Genomic DNA, 26,714 nt, shown 5'->3' with positions numbered 1-26,714 from the left:
ACTACACGACCTGAGGGATTCAACGGGTGAAGGCAGAAGCCTCTGGGCTGTCTCAGAGGTCCCAAGACCTGTACTTGGCTCCCCTGTAAGGACCAGTGTAAGGACCAATGGTTTCTCTGCCAAGGACAGCTCCCTAATAGATACCCCAGGAGGAAGCTGCCCTTCTTTAGGCTTAAAGGGCCCACTGGAAGAACTGAGATTTGCCAATGCTACCAATATCCAAGCCAAAAACCACAGCCCCTCCTCTTGGTCCACTGTCCAGGTCTTACTGCCTAGGGACTCCTGAGTTAGTTAACAGGGCAGGGAAGAAGACTGCCTCTGCCATTAATTCACGTGTGGCCTGGGGCCAATCCTCTCTGGGCCTCAGCTGGAAAAACAGAGAACTTGATCAAAACATCTCCATTTCCCTTTGGGCCTGGGGGTTATAAGCTATGATAAGGATTTTTCCATCTCTAACATTCTAGAATTAGAATATTCTATACTTTCACTCCCAGAAGCAGAGTGAGAACAGAGAACAGGGACCTTCAGTCCAGGAAACAGCAGAGGCCAGTCACAGCTTCCTAGCTGCATCCTCAAAGCCTGTCCACCTTCAGAGGCTTTCTCTTGCATCTGCTGCCTCAAAGGTGGCTGCTTCCCCACTAGCAGAGCCTCAGAGGTGTGCCTGGGCCCTAGCTGCTTTAGGGAAATGGGCAGGTGGCCTGAGTCACCTACTGTGTGTGAGCTGGGCTTACCATGGCAACCCAGCAGACCCAGAGGGCATAAAGAAGCCAGTACCTTCCCTGCTGCACAGTGTAGGCGGAGCATGTTGCATCTGCTTTGATTTCCAACCTAGAAAAGTTTTTCTCTACTTTAAGGACTCATTTCCCCTTCCCTTCTCTCAGGACACAGCTTACTCACTCTGGGGTCCTTCTCCTTGCCTGGAAGGTATGCTGCAGTCCCACAGGCAAATCCCACTCATCCCAGAATTAAGTACCATTTCCTCCAAGGATTCATCCCAGACCAGTTAGTCCTTTTCCCTTCTTCAAGTTCCCACCACACAAAAGGCAGAAGCTCTTAACCTTCAGAATCTGTGGCTTACACACTGACAATCAACTGTGTAAAAAAAAAAAAAAAAAAAAAAAAAAAAAATCTGAGTCTATTATGGGCCTTCTCCCTTGATAAAATCACATATATACAACTGTCTGCAGACTATTTTGGGAGCTCCACAAACTTTATCATGGACTCAGAAACAATCTTAGAAACCTAGATCCTAGAACGACAGATCATCCAGTCCATCCTCTCACCTAAATCAGAATCCCTTAGCAACCCCTCCTGAATGATGTTCCTCTTCTGCCCCTGGCCCACCTCTCAAGGCCGCCTCCTACAAGAAGCTTCCCTCATCTCTCCTCTTCTCCTCTGATTCCCCCAAGCATCCAGCCTGAACCATACAATTTCCAACCTGTGCGTTCTCCCTTGTATGTTGTCTCACTTCCCCAGCAAGAAAGCTGACTCCCTGTGGGCTCATTTCTTCAACCTTGTAACCCTCAGCTGGACTTAGAGATGACCGTGATCTGTACTTGTACTGAATTCTGTGCTTTGAAGCCAGGGCTCAATGACAGCACTGGCCCACTCCCAAAGGATAGAGCTGTGGAATTCCCCATCTGAGGGCCTCACAGTCTGCTTGGGCCTCAACAGAACAGAGGCTTCCCTGGAATGACCGCCTTTCCCACAGGACAGCCCCAGAGAGCCCTTCAAGATGAAATCGACAGATAGGGAAACTAAGGCCCAGGAAGGCAAACATAGCTTAGCAAAGGTCAATATGCAGGAAAGAGGCGAGCTAGGACTAGGACCCAGGTCCCCACTTACCAGCCTAGAGCTCTTTTCCTTTATGCAATGGCTTTATGAAAACTAAATTTGCCTTGCATGCACACACACTCACATAATATATGCATGGAGAATTTCTAAAAAAGATGGACAAGACAGTTAACAGTGGTAACCTCTGGAATGTATGACAGTGGGGGGTGGTCAGAGAAGTAATGAGGGGGACTTTTCCCTTTCACCTCAATACCCTCTGTACTGTTGGGTTTTATTTTTGTTTTGTTTTTACCATTGACATGTTTTATTTATTCATATTATAAAAATAAATCTGCCATAGAAAGGAGATTCTGGCCCACCCCACCCATTCCCAACACACATTAAAGCAAAGAGAAGCCATAAGTAAACCTGTCCAGGTACAACTATAAATTAACAAGATTTCCTTCTTGTATGGTTTAAAGCCACTGGTCTCATTAATTCACAGTCACAGTGCAGTTTACGGCTTGAGGAATCTTCCCAGGAAAAGCTTAATTCAATTAGGGCTCTCGGGAGCTCCCCAAGGAAGCTCTGGTATCTTACTTTTACTTACCCAAATTAAGGGCAGACCAAACAGATCCAGATCTTCCCAGAGAGACCCCACCCGGCCCAGAGAGGATGCCCTTGCAGACCCTCCATTAGAGCCAAGCCGAGGGAGGTGGCCACGGCAGCACCACTTAAACACTGGCTGGCGCCTAAGGCATCATTCTGTGAGTGTCACTCCCAGCGAGCTCAGTTAAACTCCCTGGCTTGGCAGTCTGGTGCCAAGGAGCCTCTGCAACCTTTGCTCTCCCTCCTCTCTGAGCAGTCAAACTGGTTTCTTGTCTGCCCCAGAGCTTTGCAGGGATCCTATCTTTACACTGAAGTCAATCACGTATTCATTCATGTATTCCTTCTCCAAATATTTATGGAGCCCTTACTCTGTGCCAGGCACAGATAAGAAAGTGAACAGGCCAGGCATGGTGGCTCACGCCTGTAATCTCAGCATTTTGGGAGGCCAAGGTGAGTGGATCACCTGAGGTCAGGAGTTCTAGATCAGACTGGCCAACATAGCAAAACCCCGTCTCTACTAAAAACACAAAAAATTAGCTGGGCGTGGTGATGTGAGCCTGTAATCCCAGCTACTCTGGAGGCACAAAAAATTAGCTGGGCGTGGTGATGTGAGCCTGTAATCCCAGCTACTCTGGAGGCTGAGGCAGGAGAATTGCTTGAACCTGCAGCTACTCTGGAGGCTGAGGCAGGAGAATTGCTTGAACCTAGGAGGCAGAAGTTGCAGTGAGCTGAGATCTCACCACTGCACTCTGGCACTCCAATCCGGGCAAAGAGCAAGACTCCATCTCAAAAAAAAGGAAAAAAAAAAGAAAGTGAACAAACAAAGGCCCTGTCTTCAAGAGGCTTACATTCTTATAGAAATTGGTACTAAGTATAGCCTGCTTATATAATTCCTTTCCATCCTTCAAGACTCAGACTCATGTTCTACCTCCTTTGAGAGGCTTTCTCTAAACACCCCAGTCCTCAGGGACTGCTTGCTCCCTCTGCACTTTCCCTCTGCCAGGAGTCCGCCCAGCCCTGGCAGGCTGGAAGCTCCTAAAGAGCAGGGCCTGGGTTTACTCTTCTTTTGTTCCTTGAGGGCCATATGCTAAATACCTGCTAGCTGATTTCAGCTGACCTGCCTCTTCCACCCAGGATCTTAGCGAGCTGCTCTTGGTCCTGGCTGACTGATGCAAAGACACAGCCTCTTCCAGCTTCACTTGGCATACAGCAAATGCTATGCAAGTGTTAGCTATTTATTGGTTTAGTGAACTTGTGGGCTCTAACACACAGCTGTGATATCACTCCTCTGCCTTCTGTGGCCTGGTCTCAAACAGGCTCAGCACTGTGGAAAGGCCAGTCTGGGCTTAGGGGTAAGTACTTCCCAAGGGACAGGGAAGGGGGCCTGGGAAGGAACAGAGCTTTTCACCCTGAATCTCAGAACTGCTTAAGGACGTATCTTTTCACGAAAGAATTTGCTGCGGTAATTTGGGGGAACTCTGGATTCTTGGCAAGTAGTATAAAAACTCAGGGCTCAGGTCTGGCCTAATAGACCCCAAAACCGGCTCTGTATGTTAGATGAGCTTTAGGGGGAAGAAAATGAAGTCAGCATGATCCCAGGGAAGGCGGGCAGCCCACTAATCCAGGCCCAACCCAAAACTTAGTTCAGTTAAAATTAGATTAGGCCATAAGATTAAAATACCAACATATAATCACGGGCTGCTTTAAAGTATCAGTTGATGTTTATCAGCATCTAAAGAGACAGTTTGGCCCAGTGCAGTGTGTGCAGACAACCTTGGGGAGACATGTCTGACTCAGACATTTGCAGGGGGAGCGAGTGCTGCAAAATGAGGCCCACACAGGCGATGGATGACTCAGGAATAACCCAGGTCCTGGGTGTGCTGAGCGAGCCTTCTCTCCCTGCCTCAGGAGGCAAGGGGGCAGTTGGGAGAGGCGGTGAGGAGGAAAGGAGGCTGTGTATGGGCTGGCACTCCCAGAGAGAGCCTCAGGCCCCCAGCTCCAGTTCCCCATCACTCCTGTATTTTTCTGCATGCTGCCACCTCCGAGAAAGGTTATTTGCTTCACAGTGAGACTTGGAGTGGGTCAGCTTTTTCCCCAAACCCAAGAAGTGATCCACAGAAAGCAGCCAAGGCTCAAAATACTAAAGTCTTTAAATCTCCCCCAATTCAAAATGATTATGGGAAAAATTAAATTTCTAAACTGAAAAGGCCCTTGGAATCAGGGCACGAGGATGAAAAGAACACAGGCTCTGAAGTCAGACAAATCTGGGCTTAAACCCCAATGTTTTCTAGCTGTGCAAGTACCTTTCACAACCTCTAAACTAGATATGAATAAGTGGCAGCTTAGCCGGATGTGGTGGCCTGTGCCTGTGGTCCCAGCTACTCAGGAGGCTGAGGTGGGGGGATTGCCTGAGCCTGGGAGGCTGAAGCTGCAGTGAGCCGTCTTTGCGCCACTGCACTCCAGCCTGGGAGACAGAGCGAAATCCTGTCTCAAAAATAAATAAAATAAGAAATTAATAAGTGGCAGCTAATATAATTAACAAAGTATTTAACAAATATATCACCAATTACTGGCCGGGTGCAGTGGCTCATGCCTGTAATCCCAGCACTTTGGGGGGCCGGGACCGGCAGATCGCCTGAGGTCAGGAGTTCAAGATCAGCCTGGCCAACATGGTGAAAACCCATCTCTACTAAAAATACAAAAATTAGGCCGGGCGCGGTGGCTCATGCCTGTAATATCAGGACTTTGGGAGGCTGAGGCAGGCAGATCACCTGAGGTCAGGAGTTTGAGACCGGCCTGGCCAACGTGGTGAAACCCTGGCTCTACTAAAAAAAAAAAAATACAAAAAATTAGCCAGGCACGATGGTTGGTGCCTGTAATCCCAGCTACTCGGGAGGCTGAGGCAGGAGAATCACTTGAACCCAGGAGGCGGAGGTTGCAGTGAGCTGAGATTGTGCCTCTGCACTCCAGCCTGTGCAAAAGAGTGAGACTCTGTCTCAAAAAAAAAAAAAAAAAAAAAAAAAGAAAAGAAAAAAATACAAAAATTAGCTGGGGGTGGTGACGCATGCCTGTAGTCCCAGCTACTTAGGAGGCTGAGGCAGGAGAATCACTTGAACCCAGAGGCGGAGGTTGCTGTGAGCCGAGATCGCCTCACTGCACTCCAGCCTGGGCGACAGAGACTCCATCTCAAAAAAATAAATAAAAATAAAATAATAGGGAGTCAGGCGTGATGGCTCATGCCTGTAATCCCAGCTACTCAGGAGACTGAGGCAGGAGGGTCATTTGAGGCCAGGGATTCAAAACCAGCCTGGACAACAACATTGGAAGACCTCCATCCCCCATCTCTAAAAAAACAAAACAAAACAAAATGAAAAATTAAGTATCTATATTATCAATTAGAAAACAGGGGCTCAGGCCTGGAGCGGTGGCTCACGCCTGTAATCCCAGCACTTTGGGAGGCCAAGGTGGGCGGATCAGCTAAGGTCAGGAGTTCAAGACGAGCCTGACCAACATGGCAAAACCCCATCCCTACTAAAACTACAAAATTAGCCAGGTGTGGTGGCACGTGCCTGTAATCCCCACTACTCAGGAAGCTGAGGCAGGAGAATCACTTGAACCCGAGAGGCAGAGGTTGCAGTGAGCTGAGATTGCACTATTGCACTCCAGCCTGGGCAACAAGAGCAAAACTCTTGTATCAGAAAAAAAGAAAAAAGAAAACAGGGGCTCAGAGAGGTTATACCTTGCCTAAAGTCACACAGCTGGGCAACAGAGAGCTGAGACTAGATCTCAGGTATCTTGACCTTTCACCCCATCCTGCATGTTTTCCATTGTAATCATTTCTCTGCCTCTCCTTTTCTCTCCCAGAGGGCATGCAACATTTTGGGGGAGAGGACAAGTCTTCCATTTCAAAGATTTGCTGCTCCACAGATAAGGGCTATGAGAATGACAGTCCCCAGTGCGACTCTGGCCCTCATCCTCCTTCATGCAAATACAGGTATGTTCAAGTTGTAGAAAAGAACTTGGAGCTGAGCCAAAGCTGTCAAGGCTCCAGACCACCCAGACCCTTTAGCCCTTCCTTCCTACAGGAGGAACAGGTGTCCCTCCTGACAACAATCCAGGTTACCAATGTGGATGTGTCTGGTCATTGACTCTCCTCAAAGCCCCTTTAAATCTCTCATCCCCCTTGATCCAACAAGAACCCAGCATGTTGGCCTGGCAGGAGAGAGTTTGGCCTTGAGTGATTAGTCCCAGGCTTGTTAAGTGACCTCAGGCAGGTCACAACCGAAGGCTCGATTTCCTTAGATGTAAAATGAACACATCAATACCACATGCTATTCTAACCCACAGGACCACTGAGAAGATCTAAATTAAATATTGTACACGCAAGTGCTTTGGAAACAAATTTCAGTGCTAATGAGAAGTACTATTAAACTCCTCCTGCCTTGTAGAGCTAAACAAAGTTGTGCCACCTGCTCCCAATAGAGGCTGCCTCTCAGGGGACTCTGCTGGGCCCTGAGGGTAACCAAAAGCAGCCTGTCACCTTTCTGCTCAGAGGCGGGAGGTCGTAAGGTCAGCCACCCCTCGTGGCTAAAGGAGACCACCCTTTACCTGGCACTTCCCTGCCCAAGCAGGGAAGAAGCAAGCTCTGGTCTGATGGCTGAGAGGGCACCGGCAGAGACAGAGCAGGCAGGGTCGCTAGCAGAGAACAAGGGATAGGCCCCACCTGAATGCAGGATTCAGGTGCATCCAAGAAGACTCACAAAAACAAAGGACAGGTGCACAGCTGGACACAGAACACCTACAGCTTTCTCAAGGCAGGGACAGGGCTCCCACCAACAACATGTGCCCAACTCCTAGAGGGAGTCCTACAATTCCTGAGTGCAGGTGCAGTGAGCTGGGCGCTTCTCAGTGCAGGGCTGTGTGCATCTGCTGCGGGAATGCCAGAGGCAGGAGATGCAGCTGCACCCCTCTAGGAGGCTATGCCAAGACTCAAACAGACAATAAATAGCAATTCGACATCACTGAAGATAACCTCTCTGAGCCATTTCCTCATCTGCAAAACAGAGACAGCTTTTATCTCATGTGATTTGAGTAGAGATTAAATAAGATTGCTTTTATAAAGTGCCTGACACTACTCTGTAGATACCAAGTGGCAACTATTATTAAAACACACACACCCGTTCAACACAGGAGATGTTACAGGGCAGGCAAGGCCTAATGCCAATGTTATGGATAAACAATAAGGGAAAAGGGTTTGGGAGAGAAAGAGAAAGTGACTGCTGTGGGCTGGGAAGACCTCCCAAAAGGGGAAGAATCTGCACAGCCCTGAAAGTTACTACAGTGAGCTGGACACTCTACCAGGCATGCCCACGTTCAGCCTCTACGTTGGTCTTAAGGATGAGGCAAGTCAGGTTCAGAGAATGAGGTGCATGAACCTCAAGGTTCATGGTCACACAGGTACCGAGAGGCAGCGTCAGGAGCAGAACCCAGGGCTTCTCACTACGTCTTTCCTTTATACCAGGGCTGGACGCCATGGGGCTGGCTTGGAAGGAGAGGAAAGGCAAACTTCGTGGGTGCTCAGCTGAATGAAGTCTGGGCAATCTGACCAACTAAGCCCTCTAAGTGCCTTGGCACGCCTAGAGACACATGTCCTACCTGAAGCCTTCCTCCCAGTCCCCAGCTGACCGCCCTCCCACTGTTCTGCAGTCAGTCTGCTATTTTCCCAAAGAGAAAAAGGTCATCACTTCCTTTTTACAGAGTCCTATCTGGGCTTCTTGAGACAGTTTCAAGGTGACCTTTAAGCGATTTGTTCTTCTCTTTTGAGAAGTGAGAGAGGCACCTTCTAGTGTCATTTTTATAGGAAACCAGTTGCTGGGTCTGATATCCATGCATGTGAAGTAGGCAGTGACCCCATCTCCCCTATTCACAGACTTAATCTACAGAGGAGATGGCAGGATTCGCCTTGCAAAGACCAAAACCAAAAAAAGCTATAAGATGTAAAGGGACAAAAGAAGGCTTTTGTGTCCCTGGTCAGGAGACAAGATGAATACCTGCTTTATGGGCTCCCCGGCCTCTGCCAGGCATTCTGGGTCAGGAACATGGGTAAACAATTGCAGGAGATGCCAGTGGTGAGCTGAGTTACAGTGAGGCTCTCCTCTGGAACAAGTACTAGCCTGGGAGTCAGGTGAACTTGGAACAAAGCAGAGTTCATGCAGGGTCCACAGCACAATGTGGGGTGGGGAATGCACCTAACTCCTAAGGCTTGGAGTCATTCCCACAGTTTTCCCAATAGCCTAAATCCTCTTCACACGACTGGCCCCTCCCCACCAAGGACAAGCAAGAATTCCTGACTGCTGGGGAGAGAAAAAAGTTCCAGAGAGGGAAGGTGACTTACCTAATGTCACCCACTGAGTCAGAGGTAGACTAGAACCCAGAAGCAACTATTCTAGAACTTCAGCTCCCACCCTGCTCCTCCCACCCCAGTCTCTGCAAGAGTCTACCTGAGGCTCTGCTCCATGGTTAGGGTAGGAAGGAGAACTGCAAAGCACTTTCTATTCTTATAGGAGGGGTAACCTGCAAGGGAAGCAGCTGCCATAGATGACAGAATGAGGGCTCCAACGGAACTCCTACCCACGCTGGGGTGTTGAGAGAATAGGCAAGACCCCACAATCAGCTCCCAGGCTCTTGGGTATCTGAGAGTGCAGAGGGAGCATGGCCTCAGCCCCCCACCCTTATCCCCACAAGGCAGCTGGTGCCATCTTCCCTCCCGCCACGACCAGCTCAAGTGAACAGTATGGGACACATGGAAACCCTGATACCTTAAGGAAGGACATCGGTGGCAGCCTAGGTTTGAGAGATTTGTAATCCTTCAGCTCAGAGGAAGGTTGTAGGAGGCTGAGGTAGGGATGCATTTGCTGTAGGTGGTTAAAATATTAACAGGGGCAGCTGTCACTCATTGAACACTTCCTGTGTATACAAACTCAGTTTTATGTGCATTAATTTATGTAATAATCACATTAATAGCACTATAACTGGATACTATTAGTTCCCATTTTTATTTTTATTTATTTATTTATTTATTTATTTTGAGACGGAATTTCACTCTTGTTGCCCAGGCTGGAGTGCAATGGCGCAATCTTGGCTCACTGCAACCTCCGCCTCCTGGGTTCAAGCGATCCTCCTGCCTCGGCCTCCGGAGTAGCTGGGATTACAGGCAGCCGCCACCACACCCAGCTAATTTTTTGTATTTTTAGTAGAGACGGGGTTTCACCATGTTGGCCAGGCTGGTCTCAAAACTCCTGACTTCAGGCGATCCACCCTGCCTCAGCCTACCAGTGCTGGGATTACAGGCGTGAGCCACTACGCCCAGCTTAGTTCCCCTTTTATACATGAGGAAACTGAGGTTCAGAGATGCTGCTAAGTGGCAGAGTGGTAGCTGAATTCCACAGTGCAAAGGTGAAGCTGGGAAAAATGGGCTTTCATTTTTGAGGCCTGAACAGGGACTCTTCAGATCTTTAGACCACCTTTCTCTCCACTCATGGCCAGATGCTAGAACTCCTGTTTTCAGAGGCAGAAAAATGCCTTTCCAAGGCAGAAACAGACTTTTGGAAAGGAGACCACGTCCAGCCTCATCATTTTACAATGGGAAAACTGAGGTCCAAGGCTGAGTGACTTGCCAGAGTTTCCAGAGTCAGTGGAATGACAGAAATATCACGCCTGGAAGAGACCACGAAGATCAACTGATGGGTAGGGAGGCGTGACTGGTCCAAGGACAGAGGGAGGTGGGAAGAGAAGCCAGGTTTTCCTGACTTCTAGACTGATATTGTTGCCATGGCACCATCTCTGCTCTCCAGCTGCCCAGGGTCCCGGGCACAGCACTTGGGTGGTGACAAAGCAGGCCAGGCCAAGCTGACCTCATTAGCACTAGAGATACCAGGCCTGCAGGGACAAACTTCTGACTGCCTAGAGTGGGGTCTCTGCAGTCATGCTGTTGTCCCACCAGCAGCCACTGAGACTCAAAGTGTGTCTGCCAGCCCTGAATGCCCTAATATATGCCAGGTGTGGTGGGCAGATGAGGGGATCGGGGACAGGAGGCAATTTATAGATTGCACTTGTGAGGTCTCCTCCTGGTCTCACACAGTCAAATGACATCACTGTCACTTCAGCTTCTTACAGCAAATCAGACAACATTTCATGACTCAATTGGTATGGTCAAATTGAGAGTCTTACCCATTTCACAGGTGAGGGAGACCTGCAGAAAAAGGCCTCAGCTATTCAAGGTCAGGCATTTATGTCGGAATCAGTACACATAGTTCCCCTTGTCCAGTCCTTGATTTCTCTCCAGGAAGCTAACTGCCATCAGGGTATAGGTGCTGATGGCTTAGTTCCATGTAAGGCTCTGCTACTGTGACCAGCTTGGCACAAGAGCCCTGCACCAGGAACCCAGCTCCTGGATCTATCAAATTAGAGGCACCACTTCCCTCCCGCAGCATGTCCCAGAGCCTGCCTCACACCAGCCCGGCAGCACCGCTCAGCTCCTGCACGTCCTTGGGAGAGCTGGAAGGTTTCCTGCCAAATCCCCAAACCCAAATCTCAGGCAGAGGGGACAGCAGAGTCCCAGGACCTCATGCCTTCCACAGCCAGCTGGGGGCAAGCTGAAAATGCAAAGGCAGCTGTCAAAGCCCCCCTGAACACCACTTCCAGGGACTTCTGGGCAATGTAGGCTCCAGTAAGCTCCCCCAATCACTCAGCAGAACACAAGTGCTCAGGCCTAGCAGGGAGACCAATACTCTGAGAGCGAATAACTTGTCTGTTTCCTTCTCCCCAAAAGAAGGTTTCAAAGTCTCTTCAGGCCTGAACATCCTTAGGCCCCCCCATGTACCTCACCTACTTGATTGAGCAGCAGGCCAGACAGCACCCTGAGACACAGCCAGGCAGCGACCTGGGGGTGAGCTGGGGTCAGGCCAAGGCCTCAACCTCCTCTACTCTCCCTCCACTTCCAAAACAGACTTCAGAAATTTCCAGGGCCCCTTGTCCCACAGATTCTATAAAGTATGGCATTCCTGGGCCGGAAATTGACTCAGGGGCTCCTAACTAGCCTGGACAAGCAAAGCTGACAGATAACATTCTGGAGATGAAGGAAAGGTGGGAATATGGGGATCCCCTGTGTTCCACCACACTTGTAAGTTTCCTGCGCCCAGGTCTCCACTATGCTTAAACTCCTCAAGCAGGCCAAGTAGAAATATACTCCATCCTGGAACAGGCTCCAGTGAAGTCTGTCATAAATTGCCCTGGTTGCTGTTGACAGAGCAGAATGTGCCACTGGCCAGAAGACACTCCTTTCTGTCTCACACACAGCGGGGTGCCTGGCTCCCCTGGGGGTCTGGCCCAGCCAGAGGAGACTTGCCAGTCGTGGAAGCCTTACTGAAGGGACCTAGGATCAGAAGCATCCCATTCTCTAATCCTGCTCTCTTCTGTGCACAGTGCTGGCTCCAATCTTGGGAAGCCTCAGATCACAGATCACAAGCCACAGAACTGGAGCCTGAGAAGGACCAAGGTGGCAGGATGGAGACTGCCTACCTTATGGGGGTAGTTCAGATCCTTACTCCTGGACAGCCTCAAATGGTGCGAGATGAGGCAAGAAGCTCACCAGTCTGGTGGCGGCCGCAGCATCGGAGCAAACGGGACTTACCTATCTTCATGAGGCAGGCCAGAAGGATCCAGAGGGAGATCTCGAAGGGGGTGCGCACGTGCGTGTAGTCGATGCCCAGGACTGGAAAGGCCTTGCGCGGCTTCATGCCATGATCAGTGACGGAATGATTAACAGGGCGGCTCTCTGGGGTGACCTCCGGTGGAGCGGTGGTGACATCCCCAATCGAGCGTTCTCGTGGTGGCTCTGAGCTTCGAATGGTGCTGGCAGTTGGGCTGAGCTGGAGGCCATGGCTCCTGAGAACAGGCAGCAGCCCCACCAAAGCGACCACCACGAGCAAGGAAGGGAAGATCCGAGGTGGAGAGAGGCCACAGATGCCAGACCGCAGAACCATGGTGCTGCTCCCAGAGCCGGCCTCGACCTTACCCAAGTGAGAGTAAAACCGGGCACATAGGTAGCAAGGGGTCAGCAAGTGGGAAGAGAGACTGGCGTAGTCTCTAGGAAAAGTTCATGTTTTAGAGAGGCATTTCCATGGAAGCAATTTTCTGGGGGTGGAGGGAGGCTGGGTTTGCAATCTGGAACTCCAAAGTGGGGAAAGGGGGCAAGGACCCAGGAAGGACCACGGAAGGAGACCAAAAGGTCTGGAACTCCGGGCCTGGGAAGGGGGAGGAGGGATGTGGGAAACTGAGCCCTAGGGATAGAGGAAGGGGCAGGATAGGCTGGACCCGTGCAAGGGAAAGGAATAGGGAAGGCTGGGACCTTTGGCTGAGGAAAGTGACTGAGGAGCTGAGACTCTGGGCTGTGGGCTAAAGGAAGCGGTAGGGAGCCTGAGCTAAAGGAAGGGGACCGAAGGGGGTGAGACCCAGTCCAGGAAAAGGAGAGAGGGGGCTGGGAGCCCAGGCTGAGAAGGAGTGAAACCGGGCAGCGGCCGGGAGCTTCTCCACCCAGAGAGGGGCAGGGGTCCAGGCGCGCCGGGCTGAGATTCCGGGGAAATGGAAAGAGGCGGAAGGCAGGCGGCCTGGCGGGAAGGCGCCTCGGCGCGGGCTGGGGGCGGCTCGCGGTGGGCCAGCAGCAACACGCCCCTCCTTGCGGCCCCGGCGCGGCGCGGCGCTCCGCCCCGGCCCAGCTGCAGCTCCTTCTCGTCCAGCTCCAGAACTAACCCTAGCCCCGGCCCCGGCGGCAGCGAACTGAAGCCTAGCTGAGCCCGGCGCTGTCACTTATAGGCACCAGCGAGCAGCCGGTGCGGCGGGCTAGAGAGACCGTCGGCACCCGCCCAGCGCAGCGGCCCCTGTCGCCGAGGGAAGGAAGTATCGCGTAGGAAGAGGAAGGAGAGTCAGAGATGACAAAAAAAAAAGTCCTGAATATACGGAGAACCTCACTAACGCGAGTAAAATGCCGACTACTTACAAAGCGATTTCACGTCCACATCTGCAGTCTCATAAGGGCTTTCCAATAATCCTGTGAAGAATGTATTATTAGTTTATGTATTTAGTTACCGTGTGACCTTGAGCAAGTTACTTAACCTTTCTGTTTCACAACTTTCTCATCTGTTAAGTAGAGACAGTAATAGTGACTATGTCAGAGGGATGATGTAATGACTGAGACAATCCGTGTAAACTATTTGGAATGCACCCTGGCACATTATTACAATTCCACTTTTACAGATGAGGAAACAGGTGAAGAGAGTCCCCTGGCTACTATGTAAGTAGTTGTATTGCTTACTAGGGCTGCCGTAACAAAGTATCACAAACTGGGTGGCTGCAACAACAGAAATTGATTGTCTCACAGTTCTGGAGGCTGGAGGTCGGATCTAGGTGTTGGCAGGGTTGGTTTCAGCTGAGAGCTATGAGGGAGAATCTGTCCCATGCCTTTCTCCTACCTTCCAGTGGTTTGTTGGGACTATCTGGTATTCCATGGAGTTCTCCTGGTGTCTCTGTCTCTGCGTCCAGATTCCCCGCCCACACTTTTTTTTTTTTTTTTTTTTTTTTGAGATAGAATCTGGCTCTTGTTGCCCAGGCTGGAGTGCGGTAGCACCATCTCGGCTCACTGCAACCTCTGCCTCCTGGATTCAAGCGATTCTCCTGCCTCAGCCTCCACAGTAGCTGGGATTACTGGCACCCACCACCATGTCCAGCTGATTTTTGTATTTTTAGTAGAGATGGGGTTTCACCATGTTGGTCAGGCTGGTCTCGAACTCCTGACCTCAGGTGATCCACCCGCCATGGCATCCCAAAGTGCTGGGATTACAGGGGTGAGCCACAACCCCCAGCCAGATTTCCCGTTTTTATAAGGACACCAGTCATTGGATTAGAAATCCAACCTAATTACCTCATCTTAACCTGATCATCTTCAAAGACTCCATCCTAATTAGTCCATCTTCATAGGCACTGGGCATTAGGACTTCAACTTCTTTTGTGGGGACACAATTCAACCCACAACAGTGGCATGCTTTAAGTAGTGGAACTTAAATTTGAACCTATAGTTTGGTTGAAATTGGTGAGGTTCAAGGGATCATGGCTGTACAATGGAATCACTGGAAAGCTTTTTTAAAATACCATGTTTTGGCCGGGCGTGGTGGCTCACGCCTGTAATCCCAGCACTTTGGGAGGCTGAGGCAGGCAGATAACGAGATCAGGAGTTCGAGACCAGCCTGACCAATCTGGTGAAACCCTGTCTCTTCTAAAAATAGAAAAATTAGCCGGGCATGGTGGCGTGTGCCTGTAATCCCAGCTACTCAGAAGGCTGAGGCAGGAGAATCGCTTGAACCCAGGGGGCGGAGGTTGCAGTGAGTCAAGATTGCACCACTGTACTCCAGCTTGGGCGACAGAGCGAGACTCTGTCTCAAAAAAAAATAAAAATAAATACCAATGTCTGATAAAATTAGCTGGGCTTGGTAGTCCTAGCCGCTTGGGAAGCTGAGGCAGGAATATCATTTGAACCTAGGAGTGTGAGACTACAGTGAACTATGATCACACCACAGCACTCTAGCCTGGGCAACAAAGGGAGACCCTGTCAATAATAGTAATCATCATCATCATCATCTTTTGTAAAATACCATTTCCGGGGTCCCACCGTTAGAGATTTAGATTCAATTACTTCAGGGTAGTGCCCAAGTATTTTTTTCAAAGGCTCTGATATACAACTAGGGTTGGGAGGTATAGAAATCACTGAAATGCTGTCCCTGTTTTGCAGAAGAGTACATTAAGGCCAAAACAGTCAAAGTGTCTAGCTCAAGGTCACATCACAAGTACTTGAGGTTCAATTTAGTTTAACAAATGTTTACTGGGCCTCTTGACAGGGCTTTGTGCTGGGCTCTGGCAACACAGAGATAAGCCAGAGGGAGGAAGGAGGTGGTAGGAATTGGGAGGTGGCATAAAGTGGACATAATGAGGGCTTCTAGAATGCTGGTAATGTTCTATTTACTGGGCGATAGCTACAAAGGTTACAGCGACGTAGTTGTTTCGTGATAACTCATTGAAGACTCAAGATGTGCGCACTTTTTTCTAGGTATGCTATCCTTCCACAGAAAAATATATTAAAATAATAATAAGCTAGCAGCAGTGGCTCATGCCTGTAATCCCCGCAACTCAGGAGCCTGAGATGGGAGTATCAGTTGAGGCCAGGAGTTTAAGACCAACCTAGGCAATGCAGGGAGACCCTGTCTCTAAAAAAAATAAGTAAAATAAAATAATAATATCCAGGTGCAGTGGCATGCACCTGTAGTCCCAGCTACTTGGGAGGCTGGGGCAGAAGAATCACTTGAACCCAGGAATTTGAGGCTGTAATGCACTATGATTGTGCTTGTGAAATAGCCACTGCACTCCAGCCTGGGAAACATAGTGAGACCCATCTCTAAAAATTAATTAGGCCAGGCACAGTGGTTCATGCCTGTAATTCCGGCACTGTGGGAGGCTGAGGCAGGCAGATCACTTGAGGTCAGGAGTTCAAGACCAGCCTGGCTAACATGGCAAAACCCTGTCTCTACCAAAAAATACAAAAATTGGCTGGGCGTGGTGGCGCACGCCTATAGTCCCAGCTACTTGGGAGGCTGAGGTGGGAGAATCCCCTGAACCCAGGAAACGGAGGTTGCAGTGAGCTGAGATTGTGCCACTGTACTCCACCCTGGGTGACAGAGGGAGACTCTGTCTCAAAATAAATAAATAAATATAAAAATTAATTAATTAATAAAGTGATACGATAGTAACTGAAGGTGGCAACATTAAACCGAGTTCTCTCTCTCTTTTTTTATAATCCCATGCCTAAACTGAGTTCTCTGTACCTCACATTCTCCAGGCACAAATTCCAGCCACCTGGGAAATGACAGAGAAGGGCAGGGGACTTGTGTCATCTGGGAGCAGATGGAAGGAGAACATCAGCTATAACGAAAGTAACCAAAGAGCGTTTAGAGCAAGGATCAGAATAATAACAATAATGCCTCACAATTGTTCAGCCCTTTAGAGTTCACAACAAAGTGCCCCAGGTTTATCAATAATCCAAATGCTAGGCTGGGTGCAGTGGCTCATGCCTGTAATCCCAGCACTTTGGGAGGCCGAGGCAGGTGGATCACCTGAGGTCAAGAGTTTGTGACCAGCCTGGCCAACACAGCGAAACCCTGTCTCTACTAAAAATGCAAAAATTAGCTGGGTGTGGTGGCACGTGCCTGTAGTCCCAGCTACTTGGGATGCTGAGGCACGAGAATCACTTGAACCCGGGAGGCAGAGGTTGCAGTGAGCCGAGATCACGACACTGCACTCCAGCCTGGGTGACAGAGTGAGACCCTGTCTCAGAAAAAACAGTACCTATTATTATTCTTTTTTTTTTGAGACAGAGTTTCGCTCTTGTCGCCCAGGCTGGAGTGCAGTGGCGATCTTGGCTCACTTGCAATCTCCACCTCCCAGGTTCAAGTGATTCTCCTGCCTCAGCCTCCCAAGTACCTGGGATTACAAGCACCTGCCACCACACTCAGCTAATTTTTGTATTTTTAGTAGAGACAGGGTTTCACCACGTTGACCAGGCTGGTCAGGATCTCCTGACTTCAGGTAATCCACCTGCCTTGGCCTCCCAAAGTGCTAGGATTACAGGTGTGAGTCACCACACCTGGCCAAAGAGTAGCTATTATTCTCATTCCCATTTTACAGGTGAACAGACAAGGCCCAGAGACATAAAGCTATTTGCCCAAGGTCACACATCTATTAAGATGCAGATCCATGCCTGGCACAGTGGTTTACACCTGTAATCCCAGCACTTTGGGAGGCCGAGCCGGGCAGATCATTTGAAGTCAGAGGTTCAAGACCAGCCTGGGCAACATGGTGAAACCCCATCTCTACTGAAAATACAAAAATTAGCTGGGCGTGGTGGCGGGCACCTGTAATTCCAGCTACTCAGGAGGTTGAGGCAGGAGAATCGCTTGAACCTGGGAGGCAGAGGTTGCAGTGAGCCAATAAAATTAAATTAAAATTAAAAAAAAGAAGCAGATCCAGGACTTAAGTCAGGTTTCTAACACCTAAGTCCAGCACCTTTTTAAAACATCACAGGTTCAATGTAAAAAGAAGAAAAGAGGGAAAGGATGGGCTGGTGGAGTGACTTTCCACAGGTGCCCTGGGGCCAGAAGCCCAAGACCTACTGTTCTTTCCAGTCTTGAAGGCAACGTTCACTGGTGTGCTCCCCACTCTCTAACTCTCCCTCACTCAGGCCTCAGTGAGTCTTTGGGTGCCAGTCTGGGATGTGGTAGATCCCAGGACAACCAGGAAATGCCAGCCCTGAGATCCTCCACGGCCTAGAGAAGGTTATAACAACAGGACAATATCAGGAAACAGGCCTTGGGAGAAACCACATGAGAGAGCCGATGGCCAAGGCCCAGCCTGGGCAGGCAGTGTAGAATAATGAATAGTTAAATGCTGGGACTGCCGAACATGGGTAGCCACATTGTCTCCTTTCAGTGCTCCGGCACCACCGCTCACTAGTCATGAGACCCTGGGCAAATCAGTGCCTGTTCTGCAGCTTCTTCCTCCGTTAAGGGGGGACAACAATAGTGTCAACCTCATGGGGCTCTCATGAAGATATTAGCCAATGTATTACCACTGCCCCCAGCAAGTACCACATATATTTACCATCATTCTATTTATTTACATGCACTGAGGACCTCAAGAGTAGACTTTTGATGTTGGGAACCACATGAAGTTATGCCTTCAGTCACAGAGAAAATTGACAGGCTGGAAAACAGACCCTCACATCCGTGAGATGGGTCCCACCATCAGACCACCTGCAGCATGCTATGAATTTAATATTTGTAAATAAATCACATTGATGTGTATTGTATGTTAAAACCTTATCTTCTTCTTCTTCTTCTTTTTTTTTTTTTTTTTTTTGAGATGGAGTCTGGCTCTGTCGCCCCGGCTGTAGTGCAGTGGCACAATCTCAGCTCACTGCAAGCTCTGCCTCCCAGGTTCACGCCATTCTCCTGCCTCAGCCTCCCGAGTAGCTGGGACTACAGGCGCCCGCCACCACGCCCGGCTAATTTTTTGTATTTTTAGTAGAGACGGGGTTTCACCGTGTTAGCCAGGATGGTCTCAATCTCCTGACCTCGTGATCCGCCCGCCTCGGCCTTAAAAGCCTTGTCTTCTTAAAAATAATCAGTCAAGGCCGGGCGCGGTGGCTCACGCCTGTAATCCCAGCACTTTGGGAGACTGAGGTGGGCGGATCACGAGGTCAGGAAATCGAGACCATCCTGGCTAACACGGTGAAACCCCGTCTCTACCAAAAATACAAAAAATTAGCTGGGCGTGGTGGCAGGTGCCTGTAGTCCCAGCTACTCGGGAGGCTGAGGCAGGAGAATGGCGTGAACCCGGGAGGCGGAGCTTGCAGTGAGCAGAGATCGCCCCACTGCACTCCAGCCTGGGCAACAGAGCAAGACTCCGTCTCAAAAAAGAAAAAAAAAATTAGTTAAAATACATAGCAATATTTGTAACCATGTTTGAGCAAGTCATTTTTTGTTTTTTGTTTTTTGTTTTTTTTTTAAGATGGAGTTTCACTCTTGTTGCCCAGGCTGCGGTGCAATGGCGCGATCTCAGCTCACTACAACCTCTGCCTCCTGGGTTCAAGCGATTCTGCTGCCTCAGCCTCCTGAGTAGCTCGGATTACAGGCGCGCCTGCCACCATGCCCGGCTAATTTTTTGTATTTTTTGCAGAGACAGGGTTTCACCATGTTGGCCAGGCTGGTCTCGAACTCTTGACCTCAGGTGATCCACCTGCCTCGGCCTCCAAAAGTGCTGGGATTACAGACATGAGCCACCACACCCAGCCAAGTCCTCATTTTTTAACCATTCCAGGCCCACACTGCTTTCGATTCAGAGAGGCCAGGTCTCTGCAGACCCTTCCCCTGCAGATCCAGGACAGCCTCAGGAAGCCTGGGCCCTGGGTGGCATCTCCCCCTGCTTAAGCCATGTCTGCTCCCCAATCCCCTCCTTGAATCCTTTCACTGAAAGTGCTTGGAGTTTTATGGCACATAATGCATGGCCCTAGGAAAGAATCTGCTCAGCCCCTATTAGCTGCGCATTATGAGCAAGTCACACCTTGTTTCTGTCTCTCGGTGTGTTCATGTATGTGAAAGGTGGGTGGAGTCACATTACTTGCTTTGTAAGGTTTATTGTAAGGATGAAAAGGCCAATGTATGTCAAGCATAGTTCCTGGTACACAGTCAGCACTCAGTGACTGGGTTCATTTCCTTCTTTTTTTTTTTTTTTTTTTTGAGACAGAGTCTTGCTGTCACCTAGGCTAGAGTGCAATGGTGCAATCATAGCTCACTGCAACCTCAAACCCCTGGGCTCAACCAATCCTCCAGCCTCACCCTCCCGAGCAGCTTGGACTACAGGCAAATCCTCCAGCCTCACCCTCTCGAGCAGCTTGGACTACAGGCACATGCCACCACACCTGACTAATTTTTAAAAATATTTTTGGTAGGGATAGGGTCTTACTATATTGTCCAGACTGGTCTCAAACCCCTGGTCTTGATTGATTCTCTTGCCTTGGCCTCCCAAAGTGTTGGGATTACAGGGGTAAGCCATTGTACTCAGCCGCTCCTTCTTTTGTCATAACGTCACAGCCCAGCAAAGCCTTCTTCCAGTCTCCCCGGCACTCACTTCACCACTGCCTTCTTCTATTTCTCAAACGCTGGCAGACACACTTCTGCCCCAGGGTCTTTGCACTCGCTATTCCTTCTGCCTGGAACACTCTTTCCCAGATATCCACATGGCTGGTTACCTGACCTCCTTCAAGCCTTTCTGCGAATCTCGCTTCCTGACATGGCCTACTACTTTATAATCCTATGTAATAGTGACACTTCCCCTGCCTGGCCACCACCACTACCACCCAGCCCCTTCCCCTGCTCCTTTTTTCTTTTTTGTATAGCACGTTTCACTTTCTCACATACAGTATAATTCTCCTATTTGTTACTTTTAGTCTTTTTTTTTTTTTTTTTTTTTTTTTTGAGACAGAGTCTTTTTCTGTCACCCAGGCTGGAGTGCAATGGCATGATCTCGGCTCACTGCAACCTCCGCCTGTTGGGTTCAAGCAATTCTCCTGCTTCAGCCTCCTGAGTAGCTGGGATTACAGGCGCGTGCCACCACGCCCAGCTAATTTTGTTTTTTTTGAGACAGAGTTTTGCTCTTGTTGCCCAGGCTGGAGTGCAATGGCGCAATCTTGGCTCACTGCAACCTCCGCCTCCTGGGTTCAAGTGATTCTCCCACCTCAGCCTCCCTAGTAGCTGGGATTACAGGCACCCGCCACCATGCCCAGCTAATTTTTTTTTATTTTTAGTAGAGACGGGTTTCACCATGGCCAGGTTGGTCTCGAACTCCTGACCTCAGGCAATCCACCTGCCTCGGCCTCCCAAAGTGCTGGGATTACAGGCATGAGCCACTGCACCCGGCCTAATTTTTGTATTTTTAGTAGAGACAGGGTTTCACCATGTTGGTCAGGCTGGTCTCGAACTCCTGACCTCGTGATCTGCCTGCCTCTGCCTCCCAAAGTGCCAGGATTACAGGTGTGAGCCACCGCGCCTGGCCTATTACCTTTTTTTTTTTTTTTACTGCATTTTTCTCCCTTCAGGATGTGAGGTCAGCTAGGGCAGGGACCACATCTATCTCATCCATCACTGTTTCTCCACCATGTAGAACAATGCCCAGTGCATATTGGTACTCAATAAATATTTGCTGAGTGAATGAATCACAGAATGCATTATTTGCACATGAGAAAACCAAGACTCCCAGAGGAGAATTGCTTGTCTGAGGCCATAGAGCTGGGAAGAAGAGGAGCCAGGTTTGGATGCAGGTCTGCCTAACTCTGAAGTCCAGGCTTTTCCCAGTTCTCCAGGCTGATAGCTACCATGAAAAAGCACGTACATGCTGGGTAACTAGAAGAGAGTTCGGAGGTTGGTAAGGAGTTGGAATTTAGGATCCAGCAAATTGCCTTTAAGCTAAGTTCATAATTTTACAATAAACATTTCGTGAGTTCCTACTATGTGCAACTCCCTGTGCTTTCTGCTGGAGGAAAATCAATAATGGATTTGATAAACACCCATCGGCAACCTTGACACCCTAATGTTCACTGACTGGATGTCCCACAGGCACCTCCATCAACTCCACCCACCATCTTCCACTAAACTTGCCCCCATTCTACACTGTCAGAATCCTGTGTGTGTGTGTGTGTGTGTGTGTGTGTGTGTGTGTGTGTGTGTGTCTGTACTAGAAAAGTTAGGATTTAGCAGATCTGAGGGAACGGGTCCAGGATTGACTTTTTTTTTTTTTTGAGACGGAGTTTTGCTCTTGTCTCCCAGCTGCAGTGGCGCAATCTCGGCTCACTGCAACTTCCGCCTCTTGGGTTCAAGGGATTCTCCTGTCTCAGCCTCCTGCGTAGCTGGGATTACAACAAGCACCGGCCACCACGCCCAGCTAATTTTTTTGTATTTTTAGTAGAGATGGGCTTTCACCATGTTGGTCAGGCTGGTCTTGAACTTCTGACCTCAGGTGATCCACCCATCTCGGCCTCCCAGAGTGCTGGGATTACAGGCATGAGCCACCACCCTCAGCCTACACAGCTTTCAGGAAGAGCTGTCTGAGCATGGTCATCCCCTGTTTAGACAGGCACATACCCCATCCCAGCATGGCACTCAAAGTCCTGCACACAATTTGGCCCGCAAACCTTTTTTTTCCCCTAATTATTTATAAGGAAATTTAAAAGTATAAAGGTAATATAGCAAACATCCAAATTCAGAATTATCAGCTGTAACAGTTTGTTATATTTACTTTCAATAATATATGTATATTTTGGCCAGACACAGTAGCTCACTCCAGTAATCCCAGCACCTTAGAAGGCTGAGGTGGGAGGATCACTTGAGGTCAGGAGTTCAAGACCAGTCTAGGCAACATAGGGAGAATCTGTGTCTACAAAATAATTTATGTATTTATTTATTTGTTGTTGTTGGTGGTGGTGGTGGTGTTTTGAGAAGGTCTCACTCTGTTGCCAGGCTAGAGTGTGGTGGTGTGATTATAGCTCACTGTAGCTTCAAACTCCTAGACTCCAGCCATCCTCCCACCTCAGCTTCCTGAGTAACTAAGACTACAGGTGCATGCCACCATGCCCAGCTAATTTTCTTATTTTTATTTTTAGTAGAGATGAGGTCTTGCTATGTTGCCCAGGCTGATCTTAAGCTCCTGCACTCAAGCAATCCTCCTGCCTCAGCCTCCCAAAGTGCTGAGATTACAGGCATGAGCTACTGTGCCTGGCAAAATAATTTCAAAATTAGCCAGGCATGGCAGTATGCACCTGTAGTCTCTACTACTTGGGAAGCTGAGGTGGGAGGATCACTTAGAGCCCAGAAGTTCAAGGTTACAGTGAGCTATGATCATGCCACTGCACTCCAGCTTAGGCAACATAGCAGGACTCTGTCTCCTAAAAAACTGGCCAGGTGCTGTGGCTCACGCCTGTAATCCCAGCACTTTGGGAGGCCGAGGCAGACAGATCACCTGAGGTCAGGAGTTCAAGACCAGCCTGGCCAACATGCTGAAACTCCATCTCTACTAAAAATACAAAAATTAGCTGGGCGTGGTGGTGCTTGCCTGTAGTCCCAGCTACTTGGGAGGCTGAGACATGAGAATTGCTTGAACCTGGGAGGTGGAGGTTGCAGTGAGCTGAGATCGTACCACTGCACTCCAGCCTGAGTGTCAGAGTGAGACTCCATCTCAAAAAAAAAAAAAAAAACGAAAAACAAACAAAAAACTCCCCTATGTGTGTGTGTGTGTGTACGTTTTTGATGTGTTTTACAGATATCTGTAAAATTTTTATCAAATTTTAAAGTCTTTTAAACTATCGGTGACACTTTTCTCCCTTCCTGCTGCCCCAGGCAATGTCTATCATAAGTATAATGTGTTATTTTAACACTTTAACACACATCTCTGCATCCCGCACCCACTCCCAGCGCTGCCAAATGCTTAAGAGAGTTGTCTACATTGCCTGCATTGTTTTTCTCTCCCATTGTCTCCAACTGATCCGTGGGCTTGTCCTCTCATATGCTGTCCCTAATCTGCTCTTGGCCAGGTGCAGTGGCTCATGCCGGTAATCCCAGCATTTTGGGACACTGAGGTGGGAGGATCGCTTGAGCCCAGGAGTTTGAGACCAGCCTAGGCAAATAGGGGACTCCTATCTCTAAAAAAAAAAAAAAAAAAAAAAAAGTATATATATACACACATATATATGTGTATATATATACGTGTATATATGTGTATACGTATATACACACGTATATATATGTGTATACGTATATACACACGTATATATATGTGTATACGTATATACACACGTATATATATGTGTATACGTATATACACACGTATATATATGTGTATACGTATATACACACGTATATATATGTGTATACGTATATACACACGTATATATATGTGTATACGTATATACACATATATATGTGTATATACACACATATACACATATATACACATATATACACATATATATACACACATATATATATACACACATATATATGTATAAATAAAAATAAGTAAAATAGGCCAGGTGCAGTGGCTCGTGCCTGTAATCCCAGCACTTTGGAAGGCTAAGATGGGCGGATCACCTGAAGTCAGGAGTTCGAGACCAGCCTGGCCAACATGGTGAAACCCCGTCTCTACTAAAAATACAAAAATTAGCTGGACATGGTGGCAGGCACCTGTAATCCCAGCTACTCTGGAGGCTGAGGCATGAGAATCGCTTGAACCCGGGAGGCGGAGGTTGCAGTGAACCAAGATCGTGCCACTGCACTCCAGCCTGGGTGACAGAGCGAGACTCTGTCTCAATAAATAAATAAATACATACATAAATAAATAGCTGCCCTTGTCAATGTTGCCAGTGACCCTCCATGTTGTTCAATCACATGGTCATTTCTCGATCCTCATCTTTCTTTCCCCATCAGCAGACTTCAACATAGATAATCACTTGCCCCATCTGAAAACACTTTCTTCAGATAGCTTATGAGACCCTGCGACCTTCTGGCTTCCCTTCCACTTCATTGGCTGTTCCTTCTCAATTTCCCCTTGTTGACTCCTCCTCCTTCTCTCCTTTTTCCCCCTCTGCCACAACCTCTAAATACTGAGGGCCCCAGGGCTTTGTTCTTGCCTTTTCACTGCTCTATCTACATTCTTTTCTCTGATGACCTCATCTATTCTCATGATTTCAAGCCCCATCTCTATGAGGACAACTCATAGATTTCTATCTCTAGCCCAGTTCCCTACTGTAAACTCCAGACTCCTGCATCCAACTGAACATTCAACATTTTTACCTGGTCGTGCAACAGGCATCTCAAAATCAGCATGTCCAAAACTGAACTCCAGACCTTTCCACCCTCTCCCCAAACCTGCTTCTCCCACTGTCTTCCCCATCTAAGAGATAGCCTCTCCATCTTCCCACTTACTCTGGCCCAAAACTTGAGTCATCCTTGGCTCCTTTCTGTCATATCAATCCTCCACAAATAGTGTCAATTCAATCTTCAAAATATATCCAGAATCCATCCATTTCTGACCACCTCCATTGCCCACTCTGGTCCAAGCAGTGCCATTTTCCCCGCCCAGATTATTGTTTCAACAAAGCAGCCAGAAGGATCCCTTCAAAACCCTAAGTCAGATGGTGTCATCCCCTGTCAGACCCCCGCCTCGGGGTCCTTATTATGACCTACAAAGCCCCACCCAGTCTACTCCCACCTCTCTCTCTGGCCTCCTCTCCTTTATTCCTTCCTCTTCCCTCTTCTCTCCGCATTAGCCACCCTGGCTTCCTTGCTATTTATTCCTTAAATACTCCAGGTTTACCCCTATCAGAGCCTTTGAGCTTACCGCTTCCCCCAGATAGCTACATGGTTTCCTCCTTCACTTCCTTGCTATCTTTGCACAAATGTCTCTCAGTGAGGCATTCCCTGACCAGTCTATTTTTTTTTTTTTTTTTTGAGACGGAGTCTCGCTCTGTCACCTAGGTTGGAGTGCAGTGGCTTGATCTTGGCTCACTGCAACCTCCACCTCCCGGGTTCAAGCGATTCTCCTGCCTCAGCCTCCCGAGTAGCCAGGATTATAGGCACGCGCCACCATGCCCGGCTAATTTTTGTATTTTTAGTAGAGACAGGGGTTTCACCATGTTGGCCAGGCTGGTCTCGAACTCCTGACCTCAGGTGATCCACCCACCTTGGCTTCCCAAAGTGGTGGGATTACAGGCGTGAGCCACCATGCCTGGCTGTACTATATATTTCTATTGCCTGTGTTGACCCACTAGACTGTAAGCTCCTCAAGGGCAGAAATTTGAGGCAGTAGAGCATAATGATTAATAGGGCTAACTTGGATCCAAACTGTCTGGATTTGAATACTGTCTCTACCACTATCATTTCTTTTCTTTTCTTTTCTTTCTTTTTTTTTTTTGAGACAGGGTCTCACTCTATTGCCCAGGCTGGGCAGTGGCACAATCATGGCTCAGTGCAGCCTTGACCTCCTGGGTTCAAGCAATCCTCCTGCCTCAGCCACCCAAGTTGCTGGTACTACAGGCCTGGATAATTTTGTATTTTTAGTGGAAACGGGGTTTCACCATGTTGGCCAGGCTGGTCTCAAACTCCTGACCTCAGGTGATCCACATGCCTCGGCCTTCCAAAGTGCTGGGATTACAGGCGTGAGCCACTACACCCAGCCTTAATGTTTTATTTTTTGTAGAGATGAGACCTTGTTATGTTGCCCAGGCTGGTCTAAAACTCCTGAGCTCAAGTAGTCTTCCTTCCTCGACCTCCCAAAGTGCTGAGATTACAGGCGTGAGCCACTGTCCCCAGCCTCTACCACGGTCTAGTCATGTGACCTTAGGCAAATTATTTAACTTCACTGCACCCCAGTGTCTTAATCTAAAAGATGGGGTGGGGGGTTGGGTGCAGTGGCTCATGTCTGTAATCCTAGCACTTTGGGAGGCTGAAGCTGGAGGATTGCTTGAGCTCAGAAGTTCGAGACCAGCCTGGGCAACATGGTGAAACCCCATATCTACCAAAATACAAAAAAAAAAAAAAAAAAAATTAGCCGGGTGTGGTGGTGTGCCCCTGTAGTCCCAGCTACTCGGGAGGCTGAGGCAGGAGAATTGCTTGAACCTGGGAGGC

General features: G+C 48.8%; 1 protein-coding gene across 3 annotated transcripts in view; it reads right to left on the bottom strand.

Moving 5' to 3' along the window:
- The window catches only part of SLC9A1 (solute carrier family 9 member A1), a 71,817-nt gene extending 46,605 nt beyond the window's left edge, over positions 1 to 25,212 (bottom strand). Inside the window, exons 1-2 of one of the 3 annotated variants that reach the window (XM_063657919.1) lie at positions 25,014 to 25,212; positions 13,439 to 13,489 (exon numbers count right to left, since the gene is read on the bottom strand). In XM_063657919.1, the coding sequence (XP_063513989.1) occupies positions 13,439 to 13,489; positions 25,014 to 25,035 (73 nt within the window). In that variant the 5' untranslated portion in view covers positions 25,036 to 25,212. Of the gene's footprint in view, positions 1 to 12,073; positions 13,490 to 25,013 lie in introns of those variants that run through there. The other 2 variants (XM_063657908.1, XM_063657913.1) reach the window with 2 other exon arrangements.
- Positions 25,213 to 26,714: the final 1,502 nt, after the last annotated feature.

This window comes from Pongo pygmaeus, chromosome 1, assembly GCF_028885625.2.
Source record: "Pongo pygmaeus isolate AG05252 chromosome 1, NHGRI_mPonPyg2-v2.0_pri, whole genome shotgun sequence".
NCBI classification, from domain to species: Eukaryota; Metazoa; Chordata; class Mammalia; order Primates; family Hominidae; genus Pongo; species Pongo pygmaeus.
Note: the sequence above shows the minus strand (reverse complement) of the source record. Positions and strands in the feature narration are given on the sequence as shown.